Source organism: Balaenoptera acutorostrata, chromosome 2, assembly GCF_949987535.1.
Source record: "Balaenoptera acutorostrata chromosome 2, mBalAcu1.1, whole genome shotgun sequence".
Lineage (NCBI taxonomy): Eukaryota > Metazoa > Chordata > Mammalia > Artiodactyla > Balaenopteridae > Balaenoptera > Balaenoptera acutorostrata.
The window spans coordinates 173,102,718-173,127,804 of record NC_080065.1 but is presented as its reverse complement, the minus strand read 5'-3'; the positions used below and the strand labels follow the sequence as shown (position 1 = coordinate 173,127,804).

Here is a 25,087-nt window from a genome sequence, read left to right as displayed (position 1 = left end):
CCCCTCCCGTTGCGGGGCACAGGCTCCAGACGCGCAGGCTCAGCAGTTGTGGCTCACGGGCCAAGTCGCTCCGCGGCATGTGGGATCTTCCCAGACCAGGGCTCGAACCCGTGTCCCCTGCATTAGCAGGCAGATTCTCAACCACTGCGCCACCAGGGAAGCCCTGAAGTCGGGTTTTGACATAGCTGCATAGAAATAAGCCGAAGGACAGCCTTGCTGTATACAGAACCGTACATTTAAGGTCGAAAACGTTAAGGCAGGCGCCGGTCGGGAACAAACACAGGGGTGGGGGTGGGTGGAGGGTGTCAGGCCTGAGAAGCCCCCAGTCTTCGCTTCCGATTCCTCCCCCGGGGTCTCCAGGTTAGCTGGCCGCCGTAAGCTGGCTCCAGAGGCCTCCGGGCCTGCAGGGGGCGCCAGACGCAGCGGAGCAACCTGCTCCTGGGTGGGACCAGAGCTGCGCAGTCATGATCACCACTGAGGCTGCGGCAGAGTCCGCTGTCCCGGCGGTGCCCGGTGATTCGGGAGCCACTGGAGCCCCGGAGCGCGAGCAGCTGGTGTGGCCCTGGGTGAGCTCGAGCCCGAGCGGGAACAGGCGCGGGGCGGGCGGTGCAGGCTCGGGGGCGCCGGCTTCATACCCTAGCCGTGCCCCTCTCCCCGTAGAAAGATGCCGCGATACGGGCGCTGGTGCAGCGCATCCACCAGTTGCAGGCTGAGCGCGCGCAGGCCTTCCGCCGGCTGGAGGAGTGAGTGAGGGCGTAGGGGAGGGGAGGGGTCGCAATGTTCAGCCCCCAGTCCGCTCTGGGGATGGGCGTGCCTTGGGGGAGGAACTGGGTCCCCACGGGGCCGCGGTGTCAGAGGTGGGGCGGGATTTGCGGGGAGACCAGATCGCTCCCTTCCGCGTGCGCAGGGGTGGGCCCGTCTCGGGTTACCCTGCGGGAGTCAGAACGTTCTCAACACTTTGGGGTCTAGGGGACACTTGGAGGGCTTTAAGGTGGTCGATGCGGGTGCAGGGCGTGAGAGCCGGGGCCGTAGCCTCAGGATCCCCGCCTGCCGCAGAGGCCACCGACAGTACCTGAGCAGCGGCCCGCCCTACGACTTTCCGCGCTACCGGAGCACAGTACACGAGGTGACCCAGGCCTTCGCCGCCGCCTCACGGGAGGTGCTGGCTTTGGAGGCCGAGCTAGCCGGACCCCGAGCACAGCCGCTGCTCGCGAGCCACGTGCGCAGGCTGCAGCAGTTGGAGGAGACGCGCCTGGCCACGGTGAGGTCCCGCCCCCCGGCCATGTATCCCCCTACTCCACGGCTTGTCTCTCGGGCCTTGGCCCACTGTGCACCCCTTGGGGGAGGGGCCAGATTCCGTCCCCTCGAACCCCGCCCCTGGCGCCCCAGCACCCCCTCTTCCTGCCCCACCTCAGTCATCCATTAAGAGTTCACTCGAGAGTCTCAGGGTTAGCCCCCTCCTGTCCGCCCGCATTTTTCATCCAGATCTTTAGTCCCAGGACACGCTCACTCTATCCCAGACCCTGCCCCTACAATGCTCCCACCCCCCCTGGCTTGTCCCAATGCCCCAGACCAGGTACTCAACCCCCTGCTGATTGGGGGCCTTGGATTTCCAGGCCAGGTCCCCTTCTGGGTACACCCTCGATCCCAGCCTAGGTTCTGGGCCTGTTCCTCGCGCTAGGGATCCAAGGCCCAGCCTACTCTGCCTCTACAGCCAATCCTGACCAAGATACACTACCATTCCCAGGCCAACTCCACGCGAAGCCACGCCCACATCACACTCTACGCTGGGATTCCCAGGCCACGCTGCTTTAGAGACCCAATCCCAGTCTAGGTTTTTGGCCTACTTCCACTCTGGGATTGTAACGCCCTGGCTGGTCCCTGAGACTCCGCCTACTTCACAACCCTCACAACCCACCCACCCCACCCCACCCCCGCCCCTGCCCACCTATCCCTGGCTGAGATTTCACCACTATTCCCCTTCCCCGCCTACATGAGGCCATTCCCATGTTGCGCTCTGCACTGATTCTAGGGCCCGCCCACTCGGCCCCTCTCCTCAGGAGCCCCCCTAAACCTAAACCTAGATTCCTCCTGCGCTAAGTACCGCCCCTTGAGACTCCCGCCTGCTGTGGCCCCACCCTTCCGCTGCCTTTGCGGGTGCTTTAGTGTCTCTTCCTCCCTAATATGTGGGAGGGCAGGGGGTGGCCTCTGCCAGTTGTGGCATCCTCCTTGCTGCCTATTCCCCAACCAGGTGGCCCTGCTGCAGCTGATGGGGACACCAGAGCTGACTGGGCAGGACAGCCTGCAGATGCACCAGCTGAAGATGAAGTGAGCACCGCCTCCCAGTGGGCTGACCATGCTAGATTTGCACATGCACCCTTGGGCACCCACCCCCAGCCAGGTGCGCCCCAGGGCTGGCAAGGGCAGACTGTGCCAACCCCCTGGACCTGCACACTACCCTTAGGGTGTGCACGCCAGAGTACTCACTTGGTGACTCCTAGATGTACTGCACACATTCCCCCAGCGCACAGGCTGTGCAGTTTCACTCCAGACTCGCTGTGCATTCCCAGGACACAGCTGCGCACCTCATACACACCAATCCTGCTCACATGGCTCGACTCCGAGCTTGGACATGGTCGCCCAGGCCCCACCAGGCACACGCCTGCACATTCCTGCCTTTAGCCCCCCAAGCGCACACATGTGCACACCCACTAGACGTGCCACAGTCACCCTGCACACCTTCCTGATGGCACACACCCACCCAAGATGGCCTTTTCTCTTGCCACTCGGGACCCGTGGGACCACCCATCCTCCCAGGCACCTAAATGGTCCTTCTGGCTGCTAGCGCTGCCTGGAGGTTTGGCAGCAGGCAGGAGGGCCCGGGGCTGGCTACAGCCCCTTCGGAGCTGCGCAGCAGCGGCTAATTCGCCCCATCTGGGTTTTATTTATAGTTCCCATCCACTCTTGTAGGGTAATTAAAACCATGGAAGCGATCAGTGAGGTTCTCCAGGATCTCAGGTTTGATGCAGAATCTGCCGAGTGATGGTGGCTCCCCAGGGACAAGCCAAAGGAGATGGGAAATGGGGCATATAGCGCTCTGCCCTGACTGCCAGCTGGCTGGGGTCATGCCCCACCGGAACACTGACCCTCTTCAAGTTCGCCTCACCTCTCATAATAAAGAACCTAAAGAACCTTTCGTCTGCAGCTGCTCCACTGTCTCTCTGTGCTGGGGTGGGATCCCACAAAGCCAGGGATGGCAGGTGCAAGATTCCTCGACTCCATGACTGTAAAAACTCTGGTGTTTTGAATCACACTCTCCACGGAGTTTGGAACCAGATATTTCAGATCATGGAGAGAGTCAGAAATTCTGGGAGGTCAAGATTCCCATCCCAAAGGGTCATCAGGATTCCTCGTCAGCCCCCACCCTAGACCACTCTAGCCCCAAACTCACCTTCACAATCAGGGCACCTAAGTAGTTTGTTTATTTAAAAAGACTCTTTGGAGTGGTCCTGGGTAGGGGGAGTAATGACCCTTCTTCACCCCCAGCCCTGGCAGGCGTTTTGGGAAGCTCAGCCCCCTTCACACACACTCCTCCCACTGGGGTGCACCTCACGTGGAGGCCAGAGCTGTTGTGGCCCTCGGAGCTCAGAGTGCTCGCCCCAGCTGCTGCCGAGAGGGCTGGGGCACCCTGAGGTGAGGGTACAGAGGTGGCCCCCAGTCTGGGGGTGGCCCCTGGGTCTCCATGCAGCAGGGAGGGCAGCTCCAGCCTCTAGAGCTTATCTGGCAGGACCTGCAGGCAGAGGGGAAGCCAGGCTTAGCAAGGAGCCTGGGAGGGGCCAGGACCACAGAGCAAATGAGGAGGCCCCAGTTCAGGTTCTGGTCCCACTTTCAGCTGGGTGACCTTGGGTAGGCTATTGCCCCTTTCTAGGCACCGGTTTTCCCATCTGAAAAGTAATATCTATCTATCCCATGGGGTGTCCTGCAGGTAATGCGCTTGGCACAGGGCCGGTATGCAGTAGGCGCTCATATAATGCTACCGGGCGGCTATGTGCATTCATCCCTGAGGACGACATTCCCCTCTGGACATTTTAAAGGGGTCTGGATGCTCTTACTAGACTAAGGGCTACAGGGGCAGGCACACAGTAGGTGTTACGTAAATGTTGATAAGAGATGGAGGAAGGGATTGCACCTCAGTAACTAGGGCTGAGGGTGGAGGGCCCGTGGCCTACGGCCACCAGGAGGGGCCCTTGTCTCCCTGCCTGCCCACCCACCTGGGCCCCCCTTACCTCTCGCCGCGCCCCGTCTGCCCGAGGACAGGATCCCCTCGTCCTGTGCTTGGAAGGAAGGAGGCAGTGTCTGAGAGCTGAGGACCTACCTCCCCAGCCCGTTTACCCCCCTGGCCCCACCCCTCCACCCCTCGCCCGGGGGTCCCTCCTTCCTACCTGGTTGCGGGTCTTATGTGACTTCTGCATCCAGGCTCGCCACTGGTCATAGAGGCGGAAGCTGAGGTTCGAGCAGTAGGCGTGCTTCTTGAGCCAGCCCAGAAACTGCTTGAGCTCGCGCCGCACCGGCCCCGAGCTCGGCTCGCCGCCCCGCGGCTCGCACGCCCCGCCGCCCGGGCCCGGGCGCTCTAATGGGGGCGGAGAGGCAGCGTCAGGGCGCGCCCGGCAGAGGGCGCGCGCGGGCAGGAGAGGGATGTTCCCTTAGGGCACCTCCCTCCCTGTTTCTACGGGACCCGGTCCTCCCCACGGCCCAGCCCAGCACTGCAGCCCAGCTGCGCCCCCAAGGAGATAGGGGGCAGGGGAAGGAAGGGGCTCCTCCTCCACATCCCCTCTAGGAACCCGATTCCTGTGGCCTGAGCCAGGTGTGAGTGGAAGGGGACGGGGGGAGGAGAGAGGCCAGGGCCAAAGGGATGAGAAGCAGACAGAGCAGGGGGCAGAGGAAGGAAGAGAGAGACGCTGATGAGAAAGAGCTGGAGAGAGAGAGACAGAGACTGAGCGATGGAGGCAAGGAGAGACAGATAGAGGGAGAGCGAAAGCAATGAGGGACAGCCAAGGAAATGCAGAGGGTCGAGAGATGGAGAGCCAGAGCAGGGAGGGACAGAGACACTGGGGGTGTAGGGACGCAGAAACCAAGAAAGGCAGAAAGATAGAAACAGGGATAGAGAGTGAGTGACAGAGAGATGAAGGGAGACAGAGAATTCGAGGTGGCTCTGAGGGGGAGGGGCAAGCCCCCAGGACAGGCCTGAGAGTACAGCCCGTTGGTTGGGGAGTGGGCCAGGAGGGCCAGGTGGGAGGCCGGCCTGTCGGTCCAGTCGCTGGCCGCAGTCAGCCGTGAGCAGGCCGGCGGATAAGGACATCGGCCTCACGTCATAAATAACGCCGGGGACCCGCTGACAGGCCCTGGCACAGCCCCGGCCCCCACCGCCCCTGCCGGCCTCCCCTGGCCTCCCCAGCCTCCCCAGCGGACACAGCCGCCTGCTGGCTCCCGTGCAAGAATCACAGGTGCTGGGCACGAGCAGGGGCCAAGGCTCAGGCCCCTCCCAGCTGTGCTAGTTCCCGCCCACCGCCGAACCTGGAGGGGCCTGGGATGGGGGCTGGGGGACTGGCTGGAGCCCTGCTCTGCCACTCCCTGACTCTGGGATCCTCTCTGGGCCTTGGTTTCCCCATCATCCCAGGAGCATGAGCCTGGACTTCAAGGGAACTGAGTTCAGATCCCTGTGTGACCTTGGGGCCTTGGTGTCCTCATCTCAGAAAAGGGGCCCTCCCTTAGGTGAAACCACTGGGGGAGCAGGGGATGGGAGTCTCAGTAACTATTACTTGCAAATCCTTGTGTGGCACCCACCATGAGAGCACTTTCCATGGGTTATCTCTCATCTAACCCTCACAATAGCCTGAGGCAGGCATGATTATCATCCCCACTTTCCAGATAGGGAAGCTGAGGCCAGACGTACCAAATAAGATTTCATACCATTTCACAAAGGAGAGAAGGGAGGTCCACGGGCTTAGATAAACCCCCGACCGCAGAGGGAATCAGACCCAGGCCCCTGATCATCCCATCCCGCTACCTTTAACAGAAGGGGAAATCAAAGCCGGTCATAGGGAGAGTTGGCAGCCCATCGTCTTAGAAGCAGGGGTCTCAAACTCACTTGCCCTTAGGGGCTGGGGAAGGGGTACATGTGGGTGAAACAGGCTAGGTGGGGATGGCACAACTGAAAAGAGTAAGGGCCCTGACTTAAGGGGCAGCCTCTGCTGATGGGGGCTGTGGAGTAACTCTGGCTGTGTCCTATTACATTTTCTAGACAATTTTCCTAGGGAATCTAGGATATTTGTGTTAAAACTTATTGTTTTTAAAAGTCTGCCAGTAGGTCAAACTTTTTTTTTTTTTCCAAATGACAGGCCAAGAAAATAGATCCAAGGGCCACAATTGGCCCCCGGGGCCAAAAGTTTGAGACCTCTGCTCTCTTGAAGGAAACAAGGAAACAGAGGCCCAGACTGGTTTGGGGCTGGTCCCAGGACCACCCAGCCCTGCTGGGGTGCTCACCACTTCGGGGGGTGGAGGCAGCCGTGGGGTGGCTCCATTCGCTCCAGATCCCTGCCTTCTTGGAGCCATAGATGCCAAAGGGGTTGCAGCGCACTTGCACGAAGTAGACGGTGCCTGGCTTAAGGCCCGCCAGGCGGCAGGAGGTCTGGTTGCTCACATCGTCCACCACCTGGGCGGCAAGGGCAGGGTCAGAGGCGGGGGCAGCTTGGGGAGGGGAGGGGGGAGAGGAGGAGGGAGGAGCGGAACTGGGGGCTGGGTGCGGGCACCTTCCAATCCACGCTGTCCTCCACTCGGTAGCGGATCTGGTACTTGGCTTGGAAGAGGAAGTCCTTGAGGGCAGGCGGGGAAACCCAGCGCACGCTCAGCTGGTCCTCCAGGCCCCCTACGCGGCTCACGTGCACTTCTGGCGGGGGGTCGGTGGTCACTAGGGGGGCGGGGCGGGGCTTAGTCACTGGGCTCTCTTTGGACCTGGCTGGCCCCTGTCTGGGTCCAAATACCAGGGAACGTGGCTTAGATGGCACCTGCCTCCGTTCTCCCCTCTCCCCCCTTCAGGACGGGTGGATTACATTAGATAATATTCAGGAAACACTCAGCACCTAGAAGCACTCAATTAATGTTAGCTGTTATCACCATTATTATCTGTGACAGGAGAAACATAATCCTATCTTCAGGGAACTATGTAAAAAGCAGACACTGCCTGGATGATGATATTATTATTATTATGCCCAGGAGACCAGGGAGCCCTCAGGCTGCCAGACTCCTGGGAAGCTCCCCCGACCCCCCCACTGCCCACCTCCTGCTCCTTCCAACTTCTCAAAGGTCCTCAATGTGACGGCTTTGCTTGGTGCAAAGGGACAACTGAGGCTTAGCACATGCCCACTGCAGCTTCAGGACTTAAGAAAGCAAAGTGGGAAGCAGGAGGAGGGAGTCACTGCAACACTTCTGAGGAACCTTCTGGGAGCCCTTTGGGCAGCAGGGAGGGCTGGCCTCTTCCCCTGAGGCCTTGGTGAGGGGCCGAAAGGGTTAAGGCACAGGCCTGCTTGGGGCTGAGAAACACCCTAATTAGATTAGGCCCAATTCTGCTCGCAGATCATCCATTTCCTGCCTCCCGCCTGCACGCCCCCCCAGCTACAGGCTGCTGCTTCCTGGGGCGCCTCCAGACCTGGGCGCCCCCTCCCAGCTCCCCGGGGGCCCCCCCTCAGCACACCTGGGCTGCCGAGGGGGAGGCAGCCAGGCCAGGTGTTCTCCACAGAGTAGGGGTATCCTGGCTGCTTCAGGGGGCTGGGGACGGATGGGTGGATGCCTAGCTCCTCCCCATCCCAACCAGCAGCGCAGACCTCAGCTGAGCTGCAGCGTGGCTGGGCTGGTGGGGGCCGAGGGGGAGGGGGTGGATCCCAGGTGGGCCAGGCTGGCCTTGCGGGGGGCAGGGCTCACCCACATCCAGGATGTCCAGTGTCAGCACATCAGAGCGGGCCGAGCCCAGCCGGTTGGTGGCCTCCACCCAGATCTCATAGGGTGTGAAGAGAGCCAGGTCCTTGGGGATGTGGCAAGAGTGAGGTCCCACCGTGTGGTATTCCTCACATGTGTTGTCCTGCCCATACCACCTGCAGGGGCAGGAGGGGAGGAGGACATGTGAGGGTCCCTTTGGGCCCCCAAACCTCCCCCCCAGCAGCCCCGAAGTGCAGAGAGGACACCAGAGCTCCGAGAGGGAAGGCTTGGCCAAGGCCACACAGCCAGGCTGGAACACATGTCACCCGAGGGCCACCACCAACCTCAGCTTGTACTTGAGGGAGTAGTTGGTGTGGAGGAAGGTTTCCCCGTGGGCCCCCGGCGTCCAGCGGCATGTCAGGTCCTTCATGTTCTTGGACCAGCAGCTGATGTTGAAGGGTTTCTCTGGGGGCACTGGGGAAGGGGGGTGCAGGGGCTGAGGGTCTGGACCGGCCGTGGACAGGGGGAAGGGGGAGTTGCTGGCTGCCCGCTGGGGCCCCCACCTTGGAGTGGAAGGAGGATGGACAGAGCAGATGTTGGCAGGACCACCTGCATGGCTCTCTTGAGGATGGTTTTGGGGGGGTGGTGGTCTCCAGGCTCTCATTCCCACCCTAGCGGCCTGTACCTCTCAACTTATGCCAGTATACCCATTGTTCAGCCCCAGACCAGAGGACCCATGATTCATGCCCCTCTCCAGAGGGAGATGTTGCCCCCAAGAGCTACCCCTAGGTGTCCTGGGGGCCCACTTACGGCCAACATAGAGGCAGGAGCCGGCTAGGATGCTGCCGTCACGGGCGTGGCACACGAGGTTGTCCCCCGACTGCTGCCTGGATCCGTTGAGGTTGGCCAGGGCAAGGGCTAGAGTGGAGGCGTTGAGCATTCGGGACAGCTCAGGGGGCAGGCGGTGCCCGTTGAGGGTCCAGTAGAGGCCCTCGGCGGTGGCCCCTGGTGGGTCCCCGTGCACTGAGCACGTGGCCTGCAGGGAGGATCCGATGAGGAGCGTGGGGTCCTGGGGACTGATCACAGCCGTGTCTGGGGTCAGAGAGGAGCACCTGTCAGGCCTGGGATGGAGCTGCCCTGAGCATCCCCCACCATCCTAGGTCCTCCAAGACTCACAGTAGTCCTGCAAAGGAGCTTTATATGATTGTCCCCATTTTACAGAGAAGGAAACTGAGGCTCTATTAGGTCAAGTGACAAACCCAAGGTTGGTGGCAAAGCCAAGATTCAGCCCCAGGACTGTCTGATTCCACAACTCACGTCCTTCCAAACCACTTCCTCACTGACTTGCTCAGGGCTTTCTGAGTGGTTACAAACCTCACTCAGATCCAAGTACCTCTTGCTTTGCACATACTTCTGACAACCACTACACTCTGCTTTTTTTTTTTTCCATTTCATTTTATTTTTGACAATTAGAAATAACAGATTGTGTGTTCTTTCTCTTCTACCCCCAGAACCGCACACATATGTCTCTGTGGGGAGGAAGGCACTTCTAAAAAGGGGTGCCCTGACCCCTACTAGAATCCTGCTCATTTTATGGATGAAAAAAAACAAGGCTCTGAGAGATCGAGTCCTTTGCCTAAGGTCACCAAATAGAAGGGCACACTATTTAAACCTATATTTGTCAGTCTCTGCATTGCCACTGGAATTGAAAGTGACTGTGGCAAGCTCTAGGCTCCCCACCTCATCCAAAGGGACTTGCCGTCATCATGCTTTCCCTCGATTCAGTTTTCCTAATCTGCAAAATGGGAACAAGAAAACTCACGGTCCTCAGGGCCATTGGGAATATCAGATGGGAAGTGACTTCCTAAACTGGGTTGTGTGTGAATTGGGTGCTGGGCACAGGAGCCTCTGGGATGCCGTGGTTGATGCCTTTCCTCCTGCCTTCCACTGGAGAAGCCTTCTAGTCCAAAGATTAGAACTTAAGGGAGACCTGTTTTTATCCAAGGGGAAACCAAGGCACAGAAGAGGGGGAGGGGATGCACAGTTCAAGCCCCTGATGCCCCTCTGAGTCTCAGTCTCCCCACCTGGGAAGTGGGCATCATGGTATCAGCCACATGAGATTGTTTGAGAAGAGTGAAAATATTGTCTTAAGGACAACTCTGTGGGATCTTTAAGCCAGGCTGAGCTGGGTTCGAATGCCCCCAGCTCACTCAGGAGGTTAACCCAGTTCTTTTACTTCTCTGAGACTTTGGGAAGGGGCCTCTCCCTCCACCAAAAGCGGTAGTGAGGACTCATTCACTCATTTGTTCATTCATTCATTCAAGGAGCACCTACAGTGTGCCAGGACCTGAGGGCACAATGGTGACCAAGATACCCAAAATTCATGCCCTTTTGGGCCTTGAATCCAAGGGAGCAGTAGGAAAAAGCACAAATAAATGTCTAGGAGAACAAGTAAGGGAAAAAATAAACCACGAATCAGTGGTGGCAGCTAAATGGCCCAAGAGGCCTGTCTGGGGAGGTGGCATTTGAGCTGAGATGTGAATAAAATGAAAGAAGTAGCCATGAAAATATACAGAAGAGAGTGCCCAGGCAGGGCGAGCAGCAAGTGCAAAGATACTGGGGGGCAGGGGTGGTAGGAAATGAGGTCTGGGAGGTTAGCAGGGGGCCAGACCTGCAGGGAGGAGTTATTCCAGGATTCTGAGCAAGGGAGGAATGTATATTTTAAAAGGATCGCTGGGCAGCTGTAAGAAGGGACTGCAGCGGGGCAGAGAGGCAGGGGCAGCCCAGCTTCCCTGGCAGCCAAGGACAGGGTGATCCTGGTTCCCCTGGGAGGCCCCTAAATGCCAGCGGCTGCCCTGTGCTGGCTCTCACTGCCCCAAATGGGCGAGGTGGGGTGGACACAGTTCCCGGGGCCAGCCCTGACGATTTTCCGGGGCAAACTTGGCTTGAGGGCCATGTCTTGCTGGAGCCTGGGATCGCAGTTGCGTTTGGGGCTTGGCCCAGGGCTCGCCGGAGGTCTCAGCGTCCGTGCGAAGGAGCCGGCTGAGCCGGCCAGAGCCGAGGAGGCGGGGGCGGCTGGGGGGCGGGGGGCCAGGGGGCCGCCCCGGAGGTCCCAGGCAGCCAGCCGCCCGCTAATTCGGAATTCCTTCAGCATGAACTCGGGCGTGCCAGCGTCTCTGCCCCGGCCCACCCACCGCTTCCTGCCTGGGCCCCCCCAGCAGGGTGGGAGGCACGGCCAGGCCTGCCCGGACCCCAGGCCCATTCTCAAATCTCCAGGGGTGGGTCACGGCCCTCCTGTCTCCCACTCACCCCCACGGCCAGGCCAGGAAAGGGGCTCTCAGGGGGGTCCTGGCTGGCTGTGGCACTGCCCCTCTGCCACACCCGCCTGGCCTGGGCTGGTGTGGCCTGCCTGCCAGCAGCTGCAGCTGCCCTCCCAGGGCTGGGCGGGGGACAGGGCAAGAGGGCAAGGCCAGGCGGGCCTGGACAGGCCAGTCCCCCACCTCAAGCTCCAACAGGAAAGGTCACAGGGAGGCCTTCTCCTCCTGGGATGTGGGTGCCCATCTCGGCTGGGGCACCTGGGCAATTGGCTTCCCCTCCCCTGTTCTCAGTTTCCTCCTCCGTAAAATGGGAGGAAAATACGTTCTACCTGCTGGGGAGATGAATGCGATGAGCTCACCATGTCCAGAGGGCCAAGCACACTGCAGTGCCTAGGAACTGTTGGGATTAGGGCCCCTCCCAGCTCTGGGGTCCCGGCTGGCTGGTGCACTCCCTCCAGGCCTCCCCAAACAATGGGCCAAGGCATTTGGGACCAGGATGCACACATTCCAGCCCAGGCAAAGCAGCTGGGGACAGCCCACCGAGGTTGGGAGGGCCCTTGGCCTGGTTTGGGGGGCTTCCTAGAAGCCTCCCTTAAGCAGATCCCTGGGCTAGGCTTTTGGACAGCCCCCCTCCCCTGCTCCCTGCCTCCCCGCCTTTCCCGCAGAGCTGGGGCCTTTAAAAGTTTTTTCTCTCCCCCTTCCTAATCTGGAGCCACTGCCGTTATTAAAAAGGAACACCATGTGTTTTAAAAGGGAAAAGTGTGAGATTCTCTGCAAGCAAGGCAGGATGGTGGTCTCCACCCGGGGTCCCCATGGGGGTCCCCATCTCCTGTCCTGCTGGTACCTGCAGACACTTTACGACCCACCCGCCTGTTGGTCAGGTGCTAAGGCACACCACACCGTAAGTAGAAACATATTGCTGAGGTGTGAGAATCTTTAATTTCTTCCCCCTTAAAGGAAAAAACACACGCACAACAATCCTTCCACTACCACCACCTTTGCCTGCTGCTCTGCTGGCTGGGAAACAAAGCCTGCCACTAAAGGTGGCATTCACAGGTGCTGCCCACTGCCTGGCAGAGCTGTCAGGAACCCCAGGAGGGCCTGGGGCAGCCCCTCACCTGCCCAGGAGCCTTGGGCATGTTAGGCTTTCAGCAAGAGCCTCCAGGACACCGGACCCTGCTCTTTCTGGAAGAGCACCGCAGGGAGCCTGCAAACAGCTCTGTGCAGTGTAGGTCCACCTGGGGTGCAGTGTTTGCCCACCCGGGTCGACTTGTGTGCCTGGATGGGGTGCGTGGAGTGACTGCGAACATCCGAACATCCAGGGCAGGTTGTGCCTGCGTGTGTGCCCTGTGTTGCCTCTCCCTCGGAAAGAGTGTGACCATGAATGTGTGTGTGTCAGGGATGGAATGTGTGTGTGCGCCCCGATGGTGTGCGAATGTGCATCTGGGATGCAGTGTGCGCACATCTGAGGGCGAGGGTGACGGGCCACAAGCCAGTGTGAGTCTTTGTGTGTCTCTGGGTGTGTCCCAGAGCGGGTCTGGATGTGGAGACCGTGTCCTGGCGGGGGTGTGCATTGGGTGGGGGACCGGAGAGTGCCGGAGGCCAGGCGCTCCCAGCAGGGTGGGGGTCTCGGCCTGCGGGGGCTGTGGGCTCCCGGTGGCTGCTCCCCCCCAACGGCTGGGCCTGCGGTGCCCGGACTCGCTGGGTCCCGCTCCCTCTCACTCTCACCCACTATCTCACAAAGATTTCTCTCTCTAGAGTCTCCTAGCCCGGCGCAGCGTGGCCAGGAACAGTTCTGAGCGCCGCCAGTGGCGAGGACTCCGCGGACCCCCGCGCGCGGGGTCCCGCCGGGGGAGGGCGGCGGCGCCGGCCCGCGGAGAGGCGCGTCCCCGGGGACCCTGGGCCGCGAGCCAGGAGGCCAGAGCGGCCCCCTCCCGCCCCGCCTTCCTCACGGGGCTCATCCCTCCACCCGGGGGGGCCCCGCTCAGGGCCGGCACCCAGCGCGCCTACCGCGTGCGCCCCCGCCCAAGAGCGGTGACCCGCGGTCTCCGCGTCTCCGAAGCCAGCAGACGCTGTCGCGTGCGCCCACCGCGTCCTGGAGTGCAGAGTGTCCCAGGCCGCGGCCCCTCGACCCCCCGGGGCCGAGTCGGGCGTCCTCCACAGGACAGCCCAGGTAAAAAGGCCTGGGCAGCGGAAGCCGGACCCTTGGGCCAGGGGACTTCGGCGCTGTGCGCCCCACAGGTGAGGACGCCCCGAGGGCCGCGCCGGGGGCGCCTTCCTTTGTTCCCGGGCCGTCCAGGTGGCGCCCGCGCCCCCTCCCCCCGCGGCTGCCCCCGGGGCGCACGCTCTCGGCCCAGGCGGGAAAAGGGGAGCACGGCGCCGGCTACTCACCGGCTCCTGATCCCGCTTGCGGCGCCCCGAGGACGCAGAGCAGCAGTAGGGGCAGCAGGGGCGGCGGCCGCCGCGCGGATTGGGCGGCGGGGCCCGGGCGGCCGGCGGGCATGGGGCCGGCGCTGCCTGGGGCGCGCGGCGGGCGGCGGCTGCAGCGGCGGCGGCGAGGGACTCGGGGCGCAGGCGGGGCGCGGGCCAAGTAGCCCGCACGTCGCTGGGCGCGGGCGCGGAGGCCAGAGCAAGTCTGAGCAACCGAATTGACAAGGCGCTAATGCGCCGCTGGCCCCGCCCGGCCCCGCCCCCGGCCCGGCCCCCGGGGGGGGGCGAGCGGCGGGCCCCGCACCGGCCTCCCAGCCGCCCGCCAGCCCGCGGGCACCGCGGGCCCCACCCGTCCGGCCTCCGCCCCGCTGCGCACCGCACGCGCCCTTTCCCGCGGCCCCAAACCCCCAACTCTACCCTTACCGACCTGGGACCTCCCTTTCCAACCCCGCCAGCTCCAGGCTCCCTACCCCCAATCTGGGACCTGGAGCCCCCAGTCGGGTTTCCATACCCTCGCCCACTTCCCTGCATCCTGCTCTCAGCCATGTGCCCCTTCGGCGTCCCCTGAGGCCCCCAGCCCTCGCCCGCTCCTCCCCCCCATCCTCTGTCTCGGCCCCCACCCGAACTCTAGCCCCGCCCCCCCACTGAGCGGTCCCTGAGCCCCGCCTGCTCCCATCTCCAGCCCCCCTTCCTCCCCAGGGGCCTAAAAGTCGCCCTCCCTCCCGCCCCATGCCATCGGCGCGCGGGTCCCACCGGTTTTGGCCCAGCGCTCCCCCTCCCACTTCATCCCGCCTCTTCTGGTCCTCCAGCGCGCGAAGCCTCGGCCCCAGGCTTTGCTGGAGGGAAGACGGAGAAAAAGCTGCAAGGCACAGCGTCCCTGGACCTTACCCTGGCTCAGCTGTCCCCCTCGAGCGGGACCGAGGTGAGGTTCTTTGGGGGCACCCGGGGGCCTCAGTAGGGAGTTCCCGCGTGGGCAGGCGGGGAGAAATGGGCCCCCGTGGGAAAGGGGACGGGGGCTTGCGCGGGTCCCGTGTGCGGGGCAGGACAGAATCCCAGGAGGAGAGCGGTAAGGAGGCTCCCCCCGACTCGCTGACACCCCCCCACGGAAAAATCCGCTCAGCGGCCCGCGGGTGGGGTGCGCCACGCAGTGAGTAATCACTCGGGCGGCCGCCTCCCGCCGACTCCAGGTAACGCCGGCTGCCCCGAGCGACGCATAGCTTGTCTTCCTTTTTTTGCGTAGGGATCCTTCTCCGTGTTATTGTTTTTTGGCCACTGCTTGGGTTTCGGGACCCCTCCCGGCCCGGGCGCCTCACCCCCCTCCTCTTGGTCCCCACCCGATTTGGGCGCCCACGATAAAAGGGCTCTAGACCTCCAAGGCCCCGGTGTAGGGGGAGCCTGAAATGAGAGTTCCGGGGCCGCCTTCAGCCCGGCTGTTAGAGTCGCAGCCCTGCCCCCAGCCGCGTGCCCTCAGAGGGGAAGGGCTCTAACTCCCCTTTCCAGAGGTTCCCTTAGAGACCTGGACCCTCCCTCTTGGTCCCTAACCAGCCAAGGGGGTAAAAGTGTCTGAGGAGGGCTCAGGAGTTCCCATCTCATTTGCTCACGGCTGCCCTCCACTCCTGCTACTTGGGTCCCCAACTCAGACCTCAGACTGTCAGAAAAGAGGATTAAAGGATGGAGTCCGGGGTGCGCCCCTCTAGTCCCCCATTCTGGACTTTGGATGGGATTGTGAAGGAGAGAGTAAAGCCCTGGCATGCTGCACTGTCGTTTACTGGGGCACACCAGGCCTCTCTGCCTCAGTTTCCTCCTCAGCACAGTGGGTGACTCCTAGCCAGCCTAAGGGTTTCTGTGGGAAGTTGCAATGTAGCAGAAGGCTCCACGGTCTAAACACTTAGCATAGTGTCTGGCATCGGGGGCACATTCTTTTGGAGCATCAGTTTGTCACCTCTGAAAAATGGGGCCATAGTCCCACCTGCCAGGTGGTCCAGAGAGTTAAGTGGAGGTGGCAGTTCTTGGATGGAACTGTGTTTCCAGGATTTATGCCACCCCTCCCCCACAACCTCTGTCCTGCAACGTTTGACTCCCTCCTGGAGGACTTCAGGCTTCTGGAGCAAAATCTTGATTGTTTTCCTCCCTAGTCTCTGCTCCTCCCCAGTCATTCCCCAGTCTCGGGCAAAGGCTCCCCCATCCACCCAGATGCTCGGGCCAGAGACCTGGAGGTGCGCGTGACAACTCTCTCCTTTGCTCATCCCCTACGTCCAATCCATCAGCAAATCCTGTTGGCTGATTCCAAAACACATCCCCATTCTGAGATTCGGACCCCTTTCCTCCACCCCATCCGGCTCCAGGCCCCACCATCTCCGTCTGGGATGCTGCCCAGCCTCCTCCTAGGCTTCCTGGGTAAATCCTCTTGCCCTCGTCTGTACAGCAGGCAGAAGGAGCTTTTAAAAGAAGCGAAGCAGGTTTTTTTTGCCCTGCCACCCTCTCCCCCCTCCTTTTCTCCTCTCTTCTCATCCTCCTTCTTCCTCTCCCTTACTCCACTCCAGCTGCTGCAGCCCCGTTTCTCCCAAACACATAGGCTTGTTTATTATCACGGGGTCTTTGTACATTTGCTTTTCCCCCTGCAGGGAGGCAGTTCCCCCAAATCTTCCCCCAGTTAGCACCTTCTCTTCCATCATGTCACAGGTCAAGTATTCTCAGAGGGGTCCCCCAACCTTCCCAGGCACCCTCCATCCCCTTCCTCTTTTTAAATTATCTTTGTAACACAGTTCTTCGAACATCATCTTTCTCTTGAGACATTTTCTTTAGACTGTGAGCACACTGAGAGCCATTAGGACCCCATGCTGGGCCCAGTGAGGGCCATAGGAGAAGAACTCAGTGAACATTTGCAAAATGAAAGGATGGAGAATTCTCAGTCCCTCAGAGTAGCAAGAAAATTCAGTCCCAGTGAATCATGCTGTCTGGGGTCCCAGCCAGGCCCTGGACTTGCAGTGTGAGCTAACCTGGTAGCCACCCCTCTCTGGTCCTTACCTGTAGAAGGGTATGGGTTGTTCACCCAGCCCCTCCTTGGAGCATGCCCTCTGCCCTCTGGGTGACCTTTACCTCAAACCTTTGACTTTAAGGAAAGTGATTTGGCCTCTAGGTGCACCCTTCCCTGCCCTTGGTTCTCCAGGTGGCTTAACCCCTTCCTCATCAGTCCCACCACCTCTTTGTGCAGGAAGGGGAACGAGCGTTGATGGAACTTCAGGCAAATATTGACCCAAGTCCTTGAAGGTGGCTGGGAATGTACTGAGGTGGCAGATGGAGGGAGGGCCCCACATAGGGGAGGGGCTCCTCAGTCTTTGCATCTAAGGATTACCTTGGGGGAGACCCTCCAGCCCAGCTCCCTGCATAATTCCAGGGCACTGAGGGGGCCCCAGGGAGAGGCAGTGGTAACAGCCCCTTCAGGGTCGCATTGGGATTGAGGAGGGCACAGAGCTGCCTCTCCCATGTTGAGACCCCTCAGTATGGGATTAGCTGCCTTGTGTTCCAGGCCAGTGTGCCCAGGAAGCAGGGACAGTGAGGGTCTCGCCTGGAGGTGGGCTTGGGACAGCAGAACCTAGGTTCAGGACACGTGTGCAGGAGAAGGCGGGGCTTTATCATTTCCACCCTGGAGGTTCATCCTGGGGAGCTGGGTTGCCTGGGTCCCAAGCTTTGTGCAGTCTATGCTTAAAAAATCCAGACCCCATAGGCATTGGAGGTGAGATCTCAGGAGTGAAGAGCTAGCTGCCTGTGTCTAGGTCAGGGCCAGTGTTTACCGGGCCTCGGAGGCCTGGGTTCCCTGCCTCTCCGCACGCTGGAGAACCTCGGACGTCTGGGTTCCAGGAGGCGCCAGCTATGTTGGGGGTGACAGTTGTGCCCCTTCCCCTCCCCCCACCCACTGTCTGCAAGCCGCCGGCGCCAGGGAGCCGTGCCCGCTCCCCAGGCTGTACCCGGCTTGGGGGTGGGGGTCAGCGGGGTCGTGGCGAGGGCGGCAAGGGATAAAGGGCGCTTGTCCGATGCCCGCCCTGACCTCGGCCGCCGCTTCCCGGACGCCCGGCCGGCCTCTGATTCACGCCCAGGCCGGCCGCAGCGCCCTCCCCCCCGCCCCCCACCCCGCCTGCCGCCCCGGGGGGTAGGAAGTGGGGGTGGCGAGGGGCGGCGCCGAGTCAACTTTCCCTCTTAAGCCCCGAAGGAATGTCGGCGGATTTCCTGAAACCCGACCCCGGCCGCCCGCCGGCCCGCCTGCCCCTCACCTGGACCTGCTCCCTCGGGAACGGCAGGAGGGGCGCGGGGGCTCACCTGGGGGGCCGGGGTCAAGTCCTCCTTCCGCTCCCGCCCCAGGCGGCCTCTTGCAGCGGAAAAGGGGGTGAGTGGGAGGCAATCAAATCCTCTCACTCCTCTCCAGCGACCTAGGCCAGCGTCCCAACTCCTCCAGCCTCAGTTTCCCCTTCCGCTTTTAAAAAGGCGCGGGTATCCTTCCTTCCTGTTGTGGTTTAAGAGGCGCCTCTTAAGCCCGATTCCCCTGACTCCCCACCTCCTAGTCTTGGCAGGGGTCTGCCCACCTCTCTTGGCTTCTCTCGCTTGTCACCTGGGCCGACCCCCTTTGCCACCCTGATCCTCAATTTCCTCAGCTGTAAATTGGACAACGCTGCCTGTTCTTCCTTATAGGTTGTTACAAGAAAATACTTGGGAAGTGTTTTGTTTGGAATGAATGAAGAACAGTAATTGTGGAAGGCTTCAGCGCGCTGGGCTCTGGAATTGACATGTGTGGGCTTGAATCCTGGCTCTGCGGAGGGGTCCTGGGGACTAGGTTTCCCACCTGTGAAACGGGGGACAGTATTGGTCATAACCAATGGCTGTTTCCCAAGGCGCAGGCCTGGCGCGCGGTAGGTTAGATGCGGGGTTCCCTGGCTCTCGCGCAAACCGCACGCTGGAGGCCCTAGCCGCAGGGTCGCGGCAGCCTAGCCCGGGAGGGGCGGGGCGGGGGAGGGGCCGCGCGGGGATCCAGATGTTCAGGGTCCGCCAGGCACAGCCGCGCCTGATTAAGCCATGTGGGGGCTGGCCGAGGCGCGGAGATGAAAGCGCGGCGGCCGGCCGGGGGAGGGGGCGTGCCAGCCATCACCCCCCCCCCCAGTCCCCTCCTCCTCGGCCGGAACCTACGGCGCCCTCTGACCCGCCGACCCCGAGTGGCTGCCGCCCTGTCTGCTGAAGCAGAGGGTGGATGGAAGATGCGCAGGCGGCAGACACCTGCGCGGGGCACGCCAGAAAGAGGGAGGGTGTCATTTTTGCAAGGTCTCAGGCTTAGAGGGGAGCCCCCACTCCCATGCCTGCCGGAGAGGAAGCTAGGGAGACCTCCTAACCCAAGATTCATGGGGCTACACTCTTGTCACCTTGGAGTGCGATGGAAGTCAGAAGTGTTCCTGTTTGTCCCAAGTTTTCCCACGAGAATTAGAAATTTTAGCAGCACCCCATCACCCCTATCAGCATCTCTGTGCCCCCTCCCTCTCAGCCCCAGGCCGCGGGGCCCCTAGTCTGGGGGAGCAGGGACCAGATCCCCCAGGTTTGTAGATCAGGGCTGGGCCAGAGGGAGGAGAGGCTGGGGGAGCCCTGGAGGGTCTGGGAGGGCTTCCTAAAGGAGGCAAACTGTGCACACGTTACCGGATCTCTGACTTGGGTACCAAAGTGGATGATGACACAGACCTTCAGAAGGCCTTCTCTAACACAGCTCTGCGACACTCACGACCCTCCATCTCCACTCTCTGGCTGGGTTCCAGCCACGACCACCGCCCTCCTACTTCCTTTTCCAGCAAGCTCATCCCCTCCTCAGGGCCCTCGCTGTTCCTTCGGCCTCCTCGCGTGGCCAGCTCCAACGTTGCCTATCCGGCAGGCCTTCCTTGATTCCCTGGCGAATAGATCTCTCCCCCATCCTACCACCCTATTTGTTTCCTTTTGGCACCTAGCGATGGCTGAGATCCCTCGTGCGTGGATACTAGGGAGGTGTCATGGACCCCCGAGATGGGACAGACGGCAGGGGCCACGATCCACCTGCCTCGCCCTGCCCGCACACTGACGGTGCCGCAGCGCCGCTCCCCCGCCCGTTCTCCGCATCCCCCACCCCCCCTTCCCAGGCTGCCTCGCTCGGGTGACGTCAGCTACCCGGTCCCCGCCGCCGCCGCATCCTCCGCGCCTGCCAGGAGCCGGCGTCCCCCGCGCTCCTTGCGCCCGGCCTGGCCATGGCTTCGGTCGCCCTGATGCCGCTCCTGTTGCTGCTGCTGCAGCCTCCGCCCGCCACCCCCGCACCGCCTGCCCGCGACCCCTTCGCCCTGCAGCTCGGGGACACGCAGAGCTGCCAGCTGCGGTGCCGAGACCGCTACCCTAATCCGCAGCCCGCTCAGGTGAAGCGCATGCGGCGCCAGCGGGAGGACCAGAGATCTCTCCAATGGGGGATGGGTTGAGGATGCGATTCCCCCCATTCGGAGCGGGAGGCAAGGGTTCCTCGGAGGGGGAAGGGGTCAGGGAAGGGGGTTCTCCAATGGGGGTGGGTCCCTCTGGTGGGAGAAGGGCTGGCGTTCCTTCAATGATGGTGAGCGCAGGGGTCGGGGGTCCCTCCGGTGAGGATGGGGATGTCCCTTCCGCAGGGGAGGGGCTGTGGGGTCCCTCTGATGGGGGAGGGTTTAGGGATGCGTGTCCTTCCGATGAATTCGGTGTTGCGGGAGTCTCTCCAAGCCTGAGGCAGGGAGGAGGTTGGGGCCCTTGACGCTACCTGGAGGGTTCTGGCTCCACACTGCTGCGCAAGGACCCTTGGGGCGCCCAACCCCCACTTTCCTCAGGCCTGACAGTCCCCTTCTCCTCCCCCTCTACCCTAGCAGCTTCCACATCCTCCTCCCTCCCCCTCCGAGCTACCAGCCCCCACTCCTATCCTCATGCCCCCCGCAGTCGGATCCCAATTTTCCCAGGCCTGAAGGGTGACAAAACCTCTGAGCCCTCCCTCCTTCTTCAGGCCTGAGAATCCCTCCTCCCTGGAGCCTTGGGGGGGGGGGACCATTTCCCTCCATCTTCCCCAGTTTTCCAGCCATTACCCAAACCCAGCAACCTCCATTGTTTATTCTCTTTCTCAAGCCCCCTCTCCCTCTCTCCTCCAAAGAGCCAAGAGCCCCTGCGAATATGCTTAGCCTCCTCCCCAACCTCATCCCAATCCCCTTAGAAGATCTGTGGGGGGGGATCAAATCTTCTACCTCCTCACATGAGGGCTTCCAGCGCTGCCCTCCTCCTGCCCCTCCCCTGGCCTGAGCCCCACGTCTTCGCTTCCAGGAGGAGCTGGAGGAGGACCCCACTGAGTCCCGGAAAGCGAATGCGTATAATAGGGCTGTCCTGATCAGTGCTTGCGAGCGAGGCTGCCGCCTCTTCTCCATCTGCCGATTCGTAGCCAGGAGTTCCAAGCCCAATGCCACACAGGCTGAGTGTGAAGCAGGTAAGGGCTGGATGGGTGGGCCAGGGTGGGGAGAGGTGGCCTGGGAAGGGCTGTCCCCCCAGTCACCCTCTCCTGCCTCTTGCAGCCTGTGTGGAGGCCTATGTGAAGGAGACGGAGCAGCAGGCCTGCAGCGAGGGCTGCTGGAGCCAGAATCCAGAGCCGGAGCCCGAGCCCGAGCCTGAGCTGGAGCAGAAGGTGGGCGACCTCCCACCTGTGGCCCCACACCCCCCACCCCCACCCCCCAAATCTGCACTCATATCCAGCGTCTCTGAGGCTCTCCATTCCATTCGGGGCCTACTGGGTGTCCTTGATTAAGCCATTTCACATCTCAAGACTCACTTGTCATCTCTGTGACATGGGAAATACTCCCCCTCCCCGCCCCCGCTGCCGCCAAAACAGCCACTATTTACATTATTTAGCAAGCATTTGTCCTGGTCCAGGCCTGACCTCAGCCTGTCCTAAATTCCTTGGGCCACCCGGAGGCACCTGAGACAGTGTCATCCTGATTTCATGCCCACAGAGCAACTGGCCAAGGTCACACAGGGCTGTGCAGAGGTGGGATTTAAAGCCAGTGCCACTAGGGCTTGTGACCACCCCTCACCTCCCTCATCTTTAGTGCCACAAGAGCTGACTACTGAGCACCTACATACCAGCTACTGGTCTAAGCACTCTCCTTGTGATGAACAAGTGGCCACTCTCATCTGGGGTGGCTCAGAACGGAGGTGCAGGGAGGAGCAGCCTCCCAAGCACACATGTAGTACCCCTCTCCCCACTCCAGGGAGAAATAGTAACTGCTCACCTATCATAGTCTGTGAGAGAGTCTAGAAAACGCTGCATCAGGGGAAACTGAGGCACAGGAAATCCTTCATCACAGCCAGAAACCCATGGGCTGGGATTCCCCAGAAAGCCCTTTCTCTCTTCACTCGTTTTCCTCCACCCTTTCCAGGCTTTCACTGTTCATAAAAGCACAGTGCACTATCATTTCTTCCTATTCTGAGTTCTCTCCTGATGCTGTCAAAATAAGAACAATGATGGTGACATTTTTAATAATAGCAGCTACTACATATTAGGCACTTGTACCATTGTCTGGTTGAAATCTCATAGCAACCCCACGAGGGAAGAGAATCATCCCCATTTCAGGGCTCGGAGAGGGCAATCCACTTTCCCAAGGGCACACAGTCAGCCAAATGCAGTGCTGAGGTCTGTGTTCATTGTATGAAGCCCTGTTGCCTCAAACCACTTAGTGAATTTTGATCACAATGAATTCTCCCAGCTCCCCTCCCATTGGTTAATGCCCTACATTGGTGACATTTCTGTGCCTTGGGCCTCCCCTTGGCAGAGAAAAGTCCTGGAAGCTCCAAGTGGGGCCCTCTCGCTCCTGGACTTGTTTTCCACCCTCTGCAATGACCTTGTCAACTCGGCGCAGGGCTTCGTCTCCTCCACCTGGACATACTACCTGCAGACTGACAATGGGAAGGTGGTGGTGTTCCAGGTGAGGGCTCTGGCAGGGGCCGCACTAGAGTAGTGGTTGGGTGGTCAGGGTAAGAAGGTGGGATGAGTTGGTTCTTGGCTCATGGGATGCAAAGTCCACAGGAACCAAGCTTCAGGCACAGCTGGATCCAGGGGTTCAGTGTCTCACTCCACCGCTGGACACTGCTGTCCTTTTTGGTGGCTTCATTCTCAGGCAAGCACGTCCCTCCTCACAGCAGGGTGGCTGCCTGAGGCTCTAGATGACAACCTCTCTGAGGTTTTAACTAAGCTGATTGGCCCTGGTTGAGTCATGTGATAACCTCTCAGCCAATCCCTGTGATTCTATTGGCATGCCCTGGATCACATCCCTACTTTAGGAGCAAGGCAAATCAGGGCCCCACATTAGCAGGGAACAACATCCCTGGTATCACAGCCTACAGCTCCATAGGGGGTGTCCTCTCTGTCCCCAGTGGAACTAGGTGCCAGCTGGGCTTGGGACAATGTAACCTACAGGGGGCACAGAGAGGTGCCTCCTAGGGCCAAGATGGTGCCTTTCTAAAAGGCTTCTCTGTGCTGTATCATTCCTGGCCCAGACCCAGCCTGTGGTAGAGAGCCTGGGGCACGAGGGGGCCCGTCTGCAGCGAGTGGAAGTGACCTGGCGGGGATCCCACCCTGAGGCCTTGGAGGTGCATGTTGGTAAGGTCCAAGCCTAGACCAGTGTTCCTTCCACAGGTGGCTCCACTGCCACAGGGGGTTCTCCTGACAGATGAACCCTTGAGGATTGGGATTTCCATCTCTCAACTCCTGGGGTTTCTTGGTCCATCTCCCAGGGTTCCATGGTTCATCTCCCAGGGGTCCGTGGTCCATCTTTCAGGGTTCTGATTTATTCCAGGACCCAATGCCCCGTTGCCCCAGGTCCTGGCCTCCTTTCTGTTCTCCATGGCTGCTGTCGCCTCTTGGCGAAGGCCTGGAGGCTGCTGAGAGGTGACCTATTCTCTCAGACCCTGTAGGCCCCTTGGACAAGGTAAGGAAGGCCAAGATTCGAGTCAAGACCAGCAGTAAGGCCAAGGTGGAGTCCAATGAGCTGCAGGACAACGACTTCCTCAGTTGCATGTCCCGGTGGGTGGCAGAACCCTGGGGATGGCGGAGGGGGGTGGGGCCAGAGGGGAGTGACTATCTGGCCCAACTAGGGCCACTGAGCGTGCCTGCCGGGTGGGGCAGGCGCTCCGGGCTTCCTCGCTGGATCCTGGCCTGCTGCCTCTTTCTTTCTGTGCTGGTGATGCTGTGGCTGAGCTGTTCCACCCTGGTGACCGCACCCGGCCAGCACCTCAAGTTCCAGGTGGGCGGGGCCCACAGGCAGGGTGGGAGGAGAACTGCTCCCTCGTCTGGATAGGGCTGCCCCCTCTCCCATGGAGGCAGGGACCCCTGACTTGCTGCGTGACATTAGGCAAGTTTCTTCACTCCCTTATGAAATGGGGGAAACAACTCCCACCCTTAGTAGGGGCGACTTCAGATCAGGGGTGGGAAGGACTTGCCAGGTTGGGGACTCATAGCCCTCGCTCCCTCTTCCTCCCCCTGCAGCCCCTGTCTCTGGAGCAACACAAGGGCTTTATGGTAGAGCCAGACTGGCCCCTGTACCCTCCCCCGTCGCACGCCTTTGCAGACAACCCCCCGCCCTACAAGCTGAAGCTGGACCTGACCAAGCTGTAGGCCTCCATTGCCAAGTTCAGGAGCTCCTTGGGTCTCACTTGCCCGTTGCCTAGAGGTCCGGGTCAGGGTGGGACAGTCCTTGGGCTCCTCCTCTCCCCAGATTCTTCTTCTCTCCCCAGTCCTGCCCCTCCCCTCCTCCCCCCCATCCTGGGGTTGCCATGCCCCTGCTGGGGGGCGGGATCTGACCTTGGTTCCTCCACACCCCCCTTCCCCAGAGCGTGTTACTTTTGTCTTCTATCGTGTAGCTTCTTGAGTATTTCAACCCCAGTTCTGTGCTGCCTTCCTCATTTCTCCCCTCTCTGGGGGGCTGAGGCCACACGGGAGCCGCTTTGTTCTAGGGCTTCCCCCTTTCTCCCCACCCCACCACCGGCGATGTAGCCTCGTGAGAGGAGGCCCCCCCAAGAGAGGAGGTGGTGGGTAGCTCCATGCTGGGAGTTGCAGCATGGGGGTAGGGAGGAATAAACCATGTATATAAAACCCATCTTGGACTGAGCCTGCTTCTGTTGGTCTTTCCACCTGCCTCCTGGGGAGTGGTCTGAGCGTGGCCATGACCCCTGCCCACCAGGCCCTTTCTGAGATGGGGGAGGGGAACTTCGGGAACTCCCCGTGGCTTGAGTGGTGAGAACCAGCTGACACCTGGAAGGACAGCCCCTCTGCTACCCAGCGCACATCACATTCCTAACTAGGGGTGACTCTGGAT

General features: G+C 61.0%; 3 protein-coding genes across 12 annotated transcripts; 2 read left to right on the top strand and 1 right to left on the bottom strand.

Annotated features, from left to right (window-relative positions):
• The first annotated feature begins 406 nt into the window (after positions 1-406).
• REX1BD (required for excision 1-B domain containing) lies at positions 407-3,196 on the top strand. 7 transcript variants are annotated; one of them, XM_007195455.3, is made up of 5 exons: positions 407-566; positions 661-743; positions 1,057-1,261; positions 2,252-2,328; positions 2,971-3,196. In XM_007195455.3, exons 1-5 carry the CDS (start codon positions 465-467, stop codon positions 3,041-3,043), a joined length of 540 nt encoding a protein of 179 aa, XP_007195517.1. In that variant the 5' UTR covers positions 407-464; the 3' UTR covers positions 3,044-3,196. The 7 variants fall into 7 exon arrangements, with proteins under 7 accessions (XP_007195517.1, XP_057396614.1, XP_057396611.1 ...); XM_057540631.1 differs by having other exon boundaries at positions 1,011-1,261; XM_057540628.1 differs by having other exon boundaries at positions 970-1,261.
• A 267-nt stretch (positions 3,197-3,463) lies between these two features.
• Positions 3,464-13,934, bottom strand: CRLF1 (cytokine receptor like factor 1). 2 transcript variants are annotated; one of them, XM_057540623.1, is made up of 9 exons: positions 13,680-13,934; positions 8,782-9,063; positions 8,316-8,445; positions 7,978-8,147; positions 6,810-6,967; positions 6,544-6,712; positions 4,443-4,630; positions 4,287-4,334; positions 3,464-3,790 (listed from the first exon to the last, which is right to left on the bottom strand). In XM_057540623.1, exons 1-9 carry the CDS (start codon positions 13,789-13,791, stop codon positions 3,770-3,772), a joined length of 1,278 nt encoding a protein of 425 aa, XP_057396606.1. In that variant the 5' UTR covers positions 13,792-13,934; the 3' UTR covers positions 3,464-3,769. The 2 variants fall into 2 exon arrangements, with proteins under 2 accessions (XP_057396606.1, XP_057396607.1); XM_057540624.1 differs by having other exon boundaries at positions 4,287-4,329; positions 13,680-13,933.
• On the top strand, positions 13,269-24,862 carry TMEM59L (transmembrane protein 59 like). 3 transcript variants are annotated; one of them, XM_057540626.1, is made up of 10 exons: positions 13,276-13,529; positions 14,528-14,640; positions 19,865-20,131; positions 21,048-21,207; positions 21,293-21,402; positions 22,634-22,699; positions 23,271-23,373; positions 23,679-23,796; positions 23,899-24,016; positions 24,259-24,862. In XM_057540626.1, exons 3-10 carry the CDS (start codon positions 19,970-19,972, stop codon positions 24,385-24,387), a joined length of 966 nt encoding a protein of 321 aa, XP_057396609.1. In that variant the 5' UTR covers positions 13,276-13,529; positions 14,528-14,640; positions 19,865-19,969; the 3' UTR covers positions 24,388-24,862. The 3 variants fall into 3 exon arrangements, with proteins under 3 accessions (XP_057396610.1, XP_057396609.1, XP_057396608.1); XM_057540625.1 differs by having other exon boundaries at positions 13,280-13,529; positions 22,547-22,699; XM_057540627.1 differs by lacking the exon at positions 23,679-23,796 and having other exon boundaries at positions 13,269-13,529; positions 22,547-22,699; positions 23,868-24,016.
• Positions 24,863-25,087: the final 225 nt, after the last annotated feature.

Coding starts and splice junctions, on each gene's coding strand:
- TMEM59L (XM_057540625.1), top strand. CDS start 19,970: ATGGCTTCGGTCGCCCTGATGCCGCTCCTGTTGCTGCTGCTGCAGCCT. Junction 21,208..21,292: donor ACAGGCTGAGTGTGAAGCAG/GTAAGGGCTGGA, acceptor TGCCTCTTGCAG/CCTGTGTGGAGGCCTATGTG. Junction 24,017..24,258: donor GCCAGCACCTCAAGTTCCAG/GTGGGCGGGGCC, acceptor CTCCCCCTGCAG/CCCCTGTCTCTGGAGCAACA.
- REX1BD (XM_057540628.1), top strand. CDS start 465: ATGATCACCACTGAGGCTGCGGCAGAGTCCGCTGTCCCGGCGGTGCCC. Junction 567..660: donor AGCAGCTGGTGTGGCCCTGG/GTGAGCTCGAGC, acceptor CTCTCCCCGTAG/AAAGATGCCGCGATACGGGC. Junction 1,262..2,251: donor AGGAGACGCGCCTGGCCACG/GTGAGGTCCCGC, acceptor TTCCCCAACCAG/GTGGCCCTGCTGCAGCTGAT.
- CRLF1 (XM_057540623.1), bottom strand. CDS start 13,791: ATGCCCGCCGGCCGCCCGGGCCCCGCCGCCCAATCCGCGCGGCGGCCG. Junction 6,713..6,809: donor AGGACAGCGTGGATTGGAAG/GTGCCCGCACCC, acceptor CTTGCCGCCCAG/GTGGTGGACGATGTGAGCAA. Junction 3,791..4,286: donor CAGACGGGGCGCGGCGAGAG/GTAAGGGGGGCC, acceptor CTCTGCCTGCAG/GTCCTGCCAGATAAGCTCTA.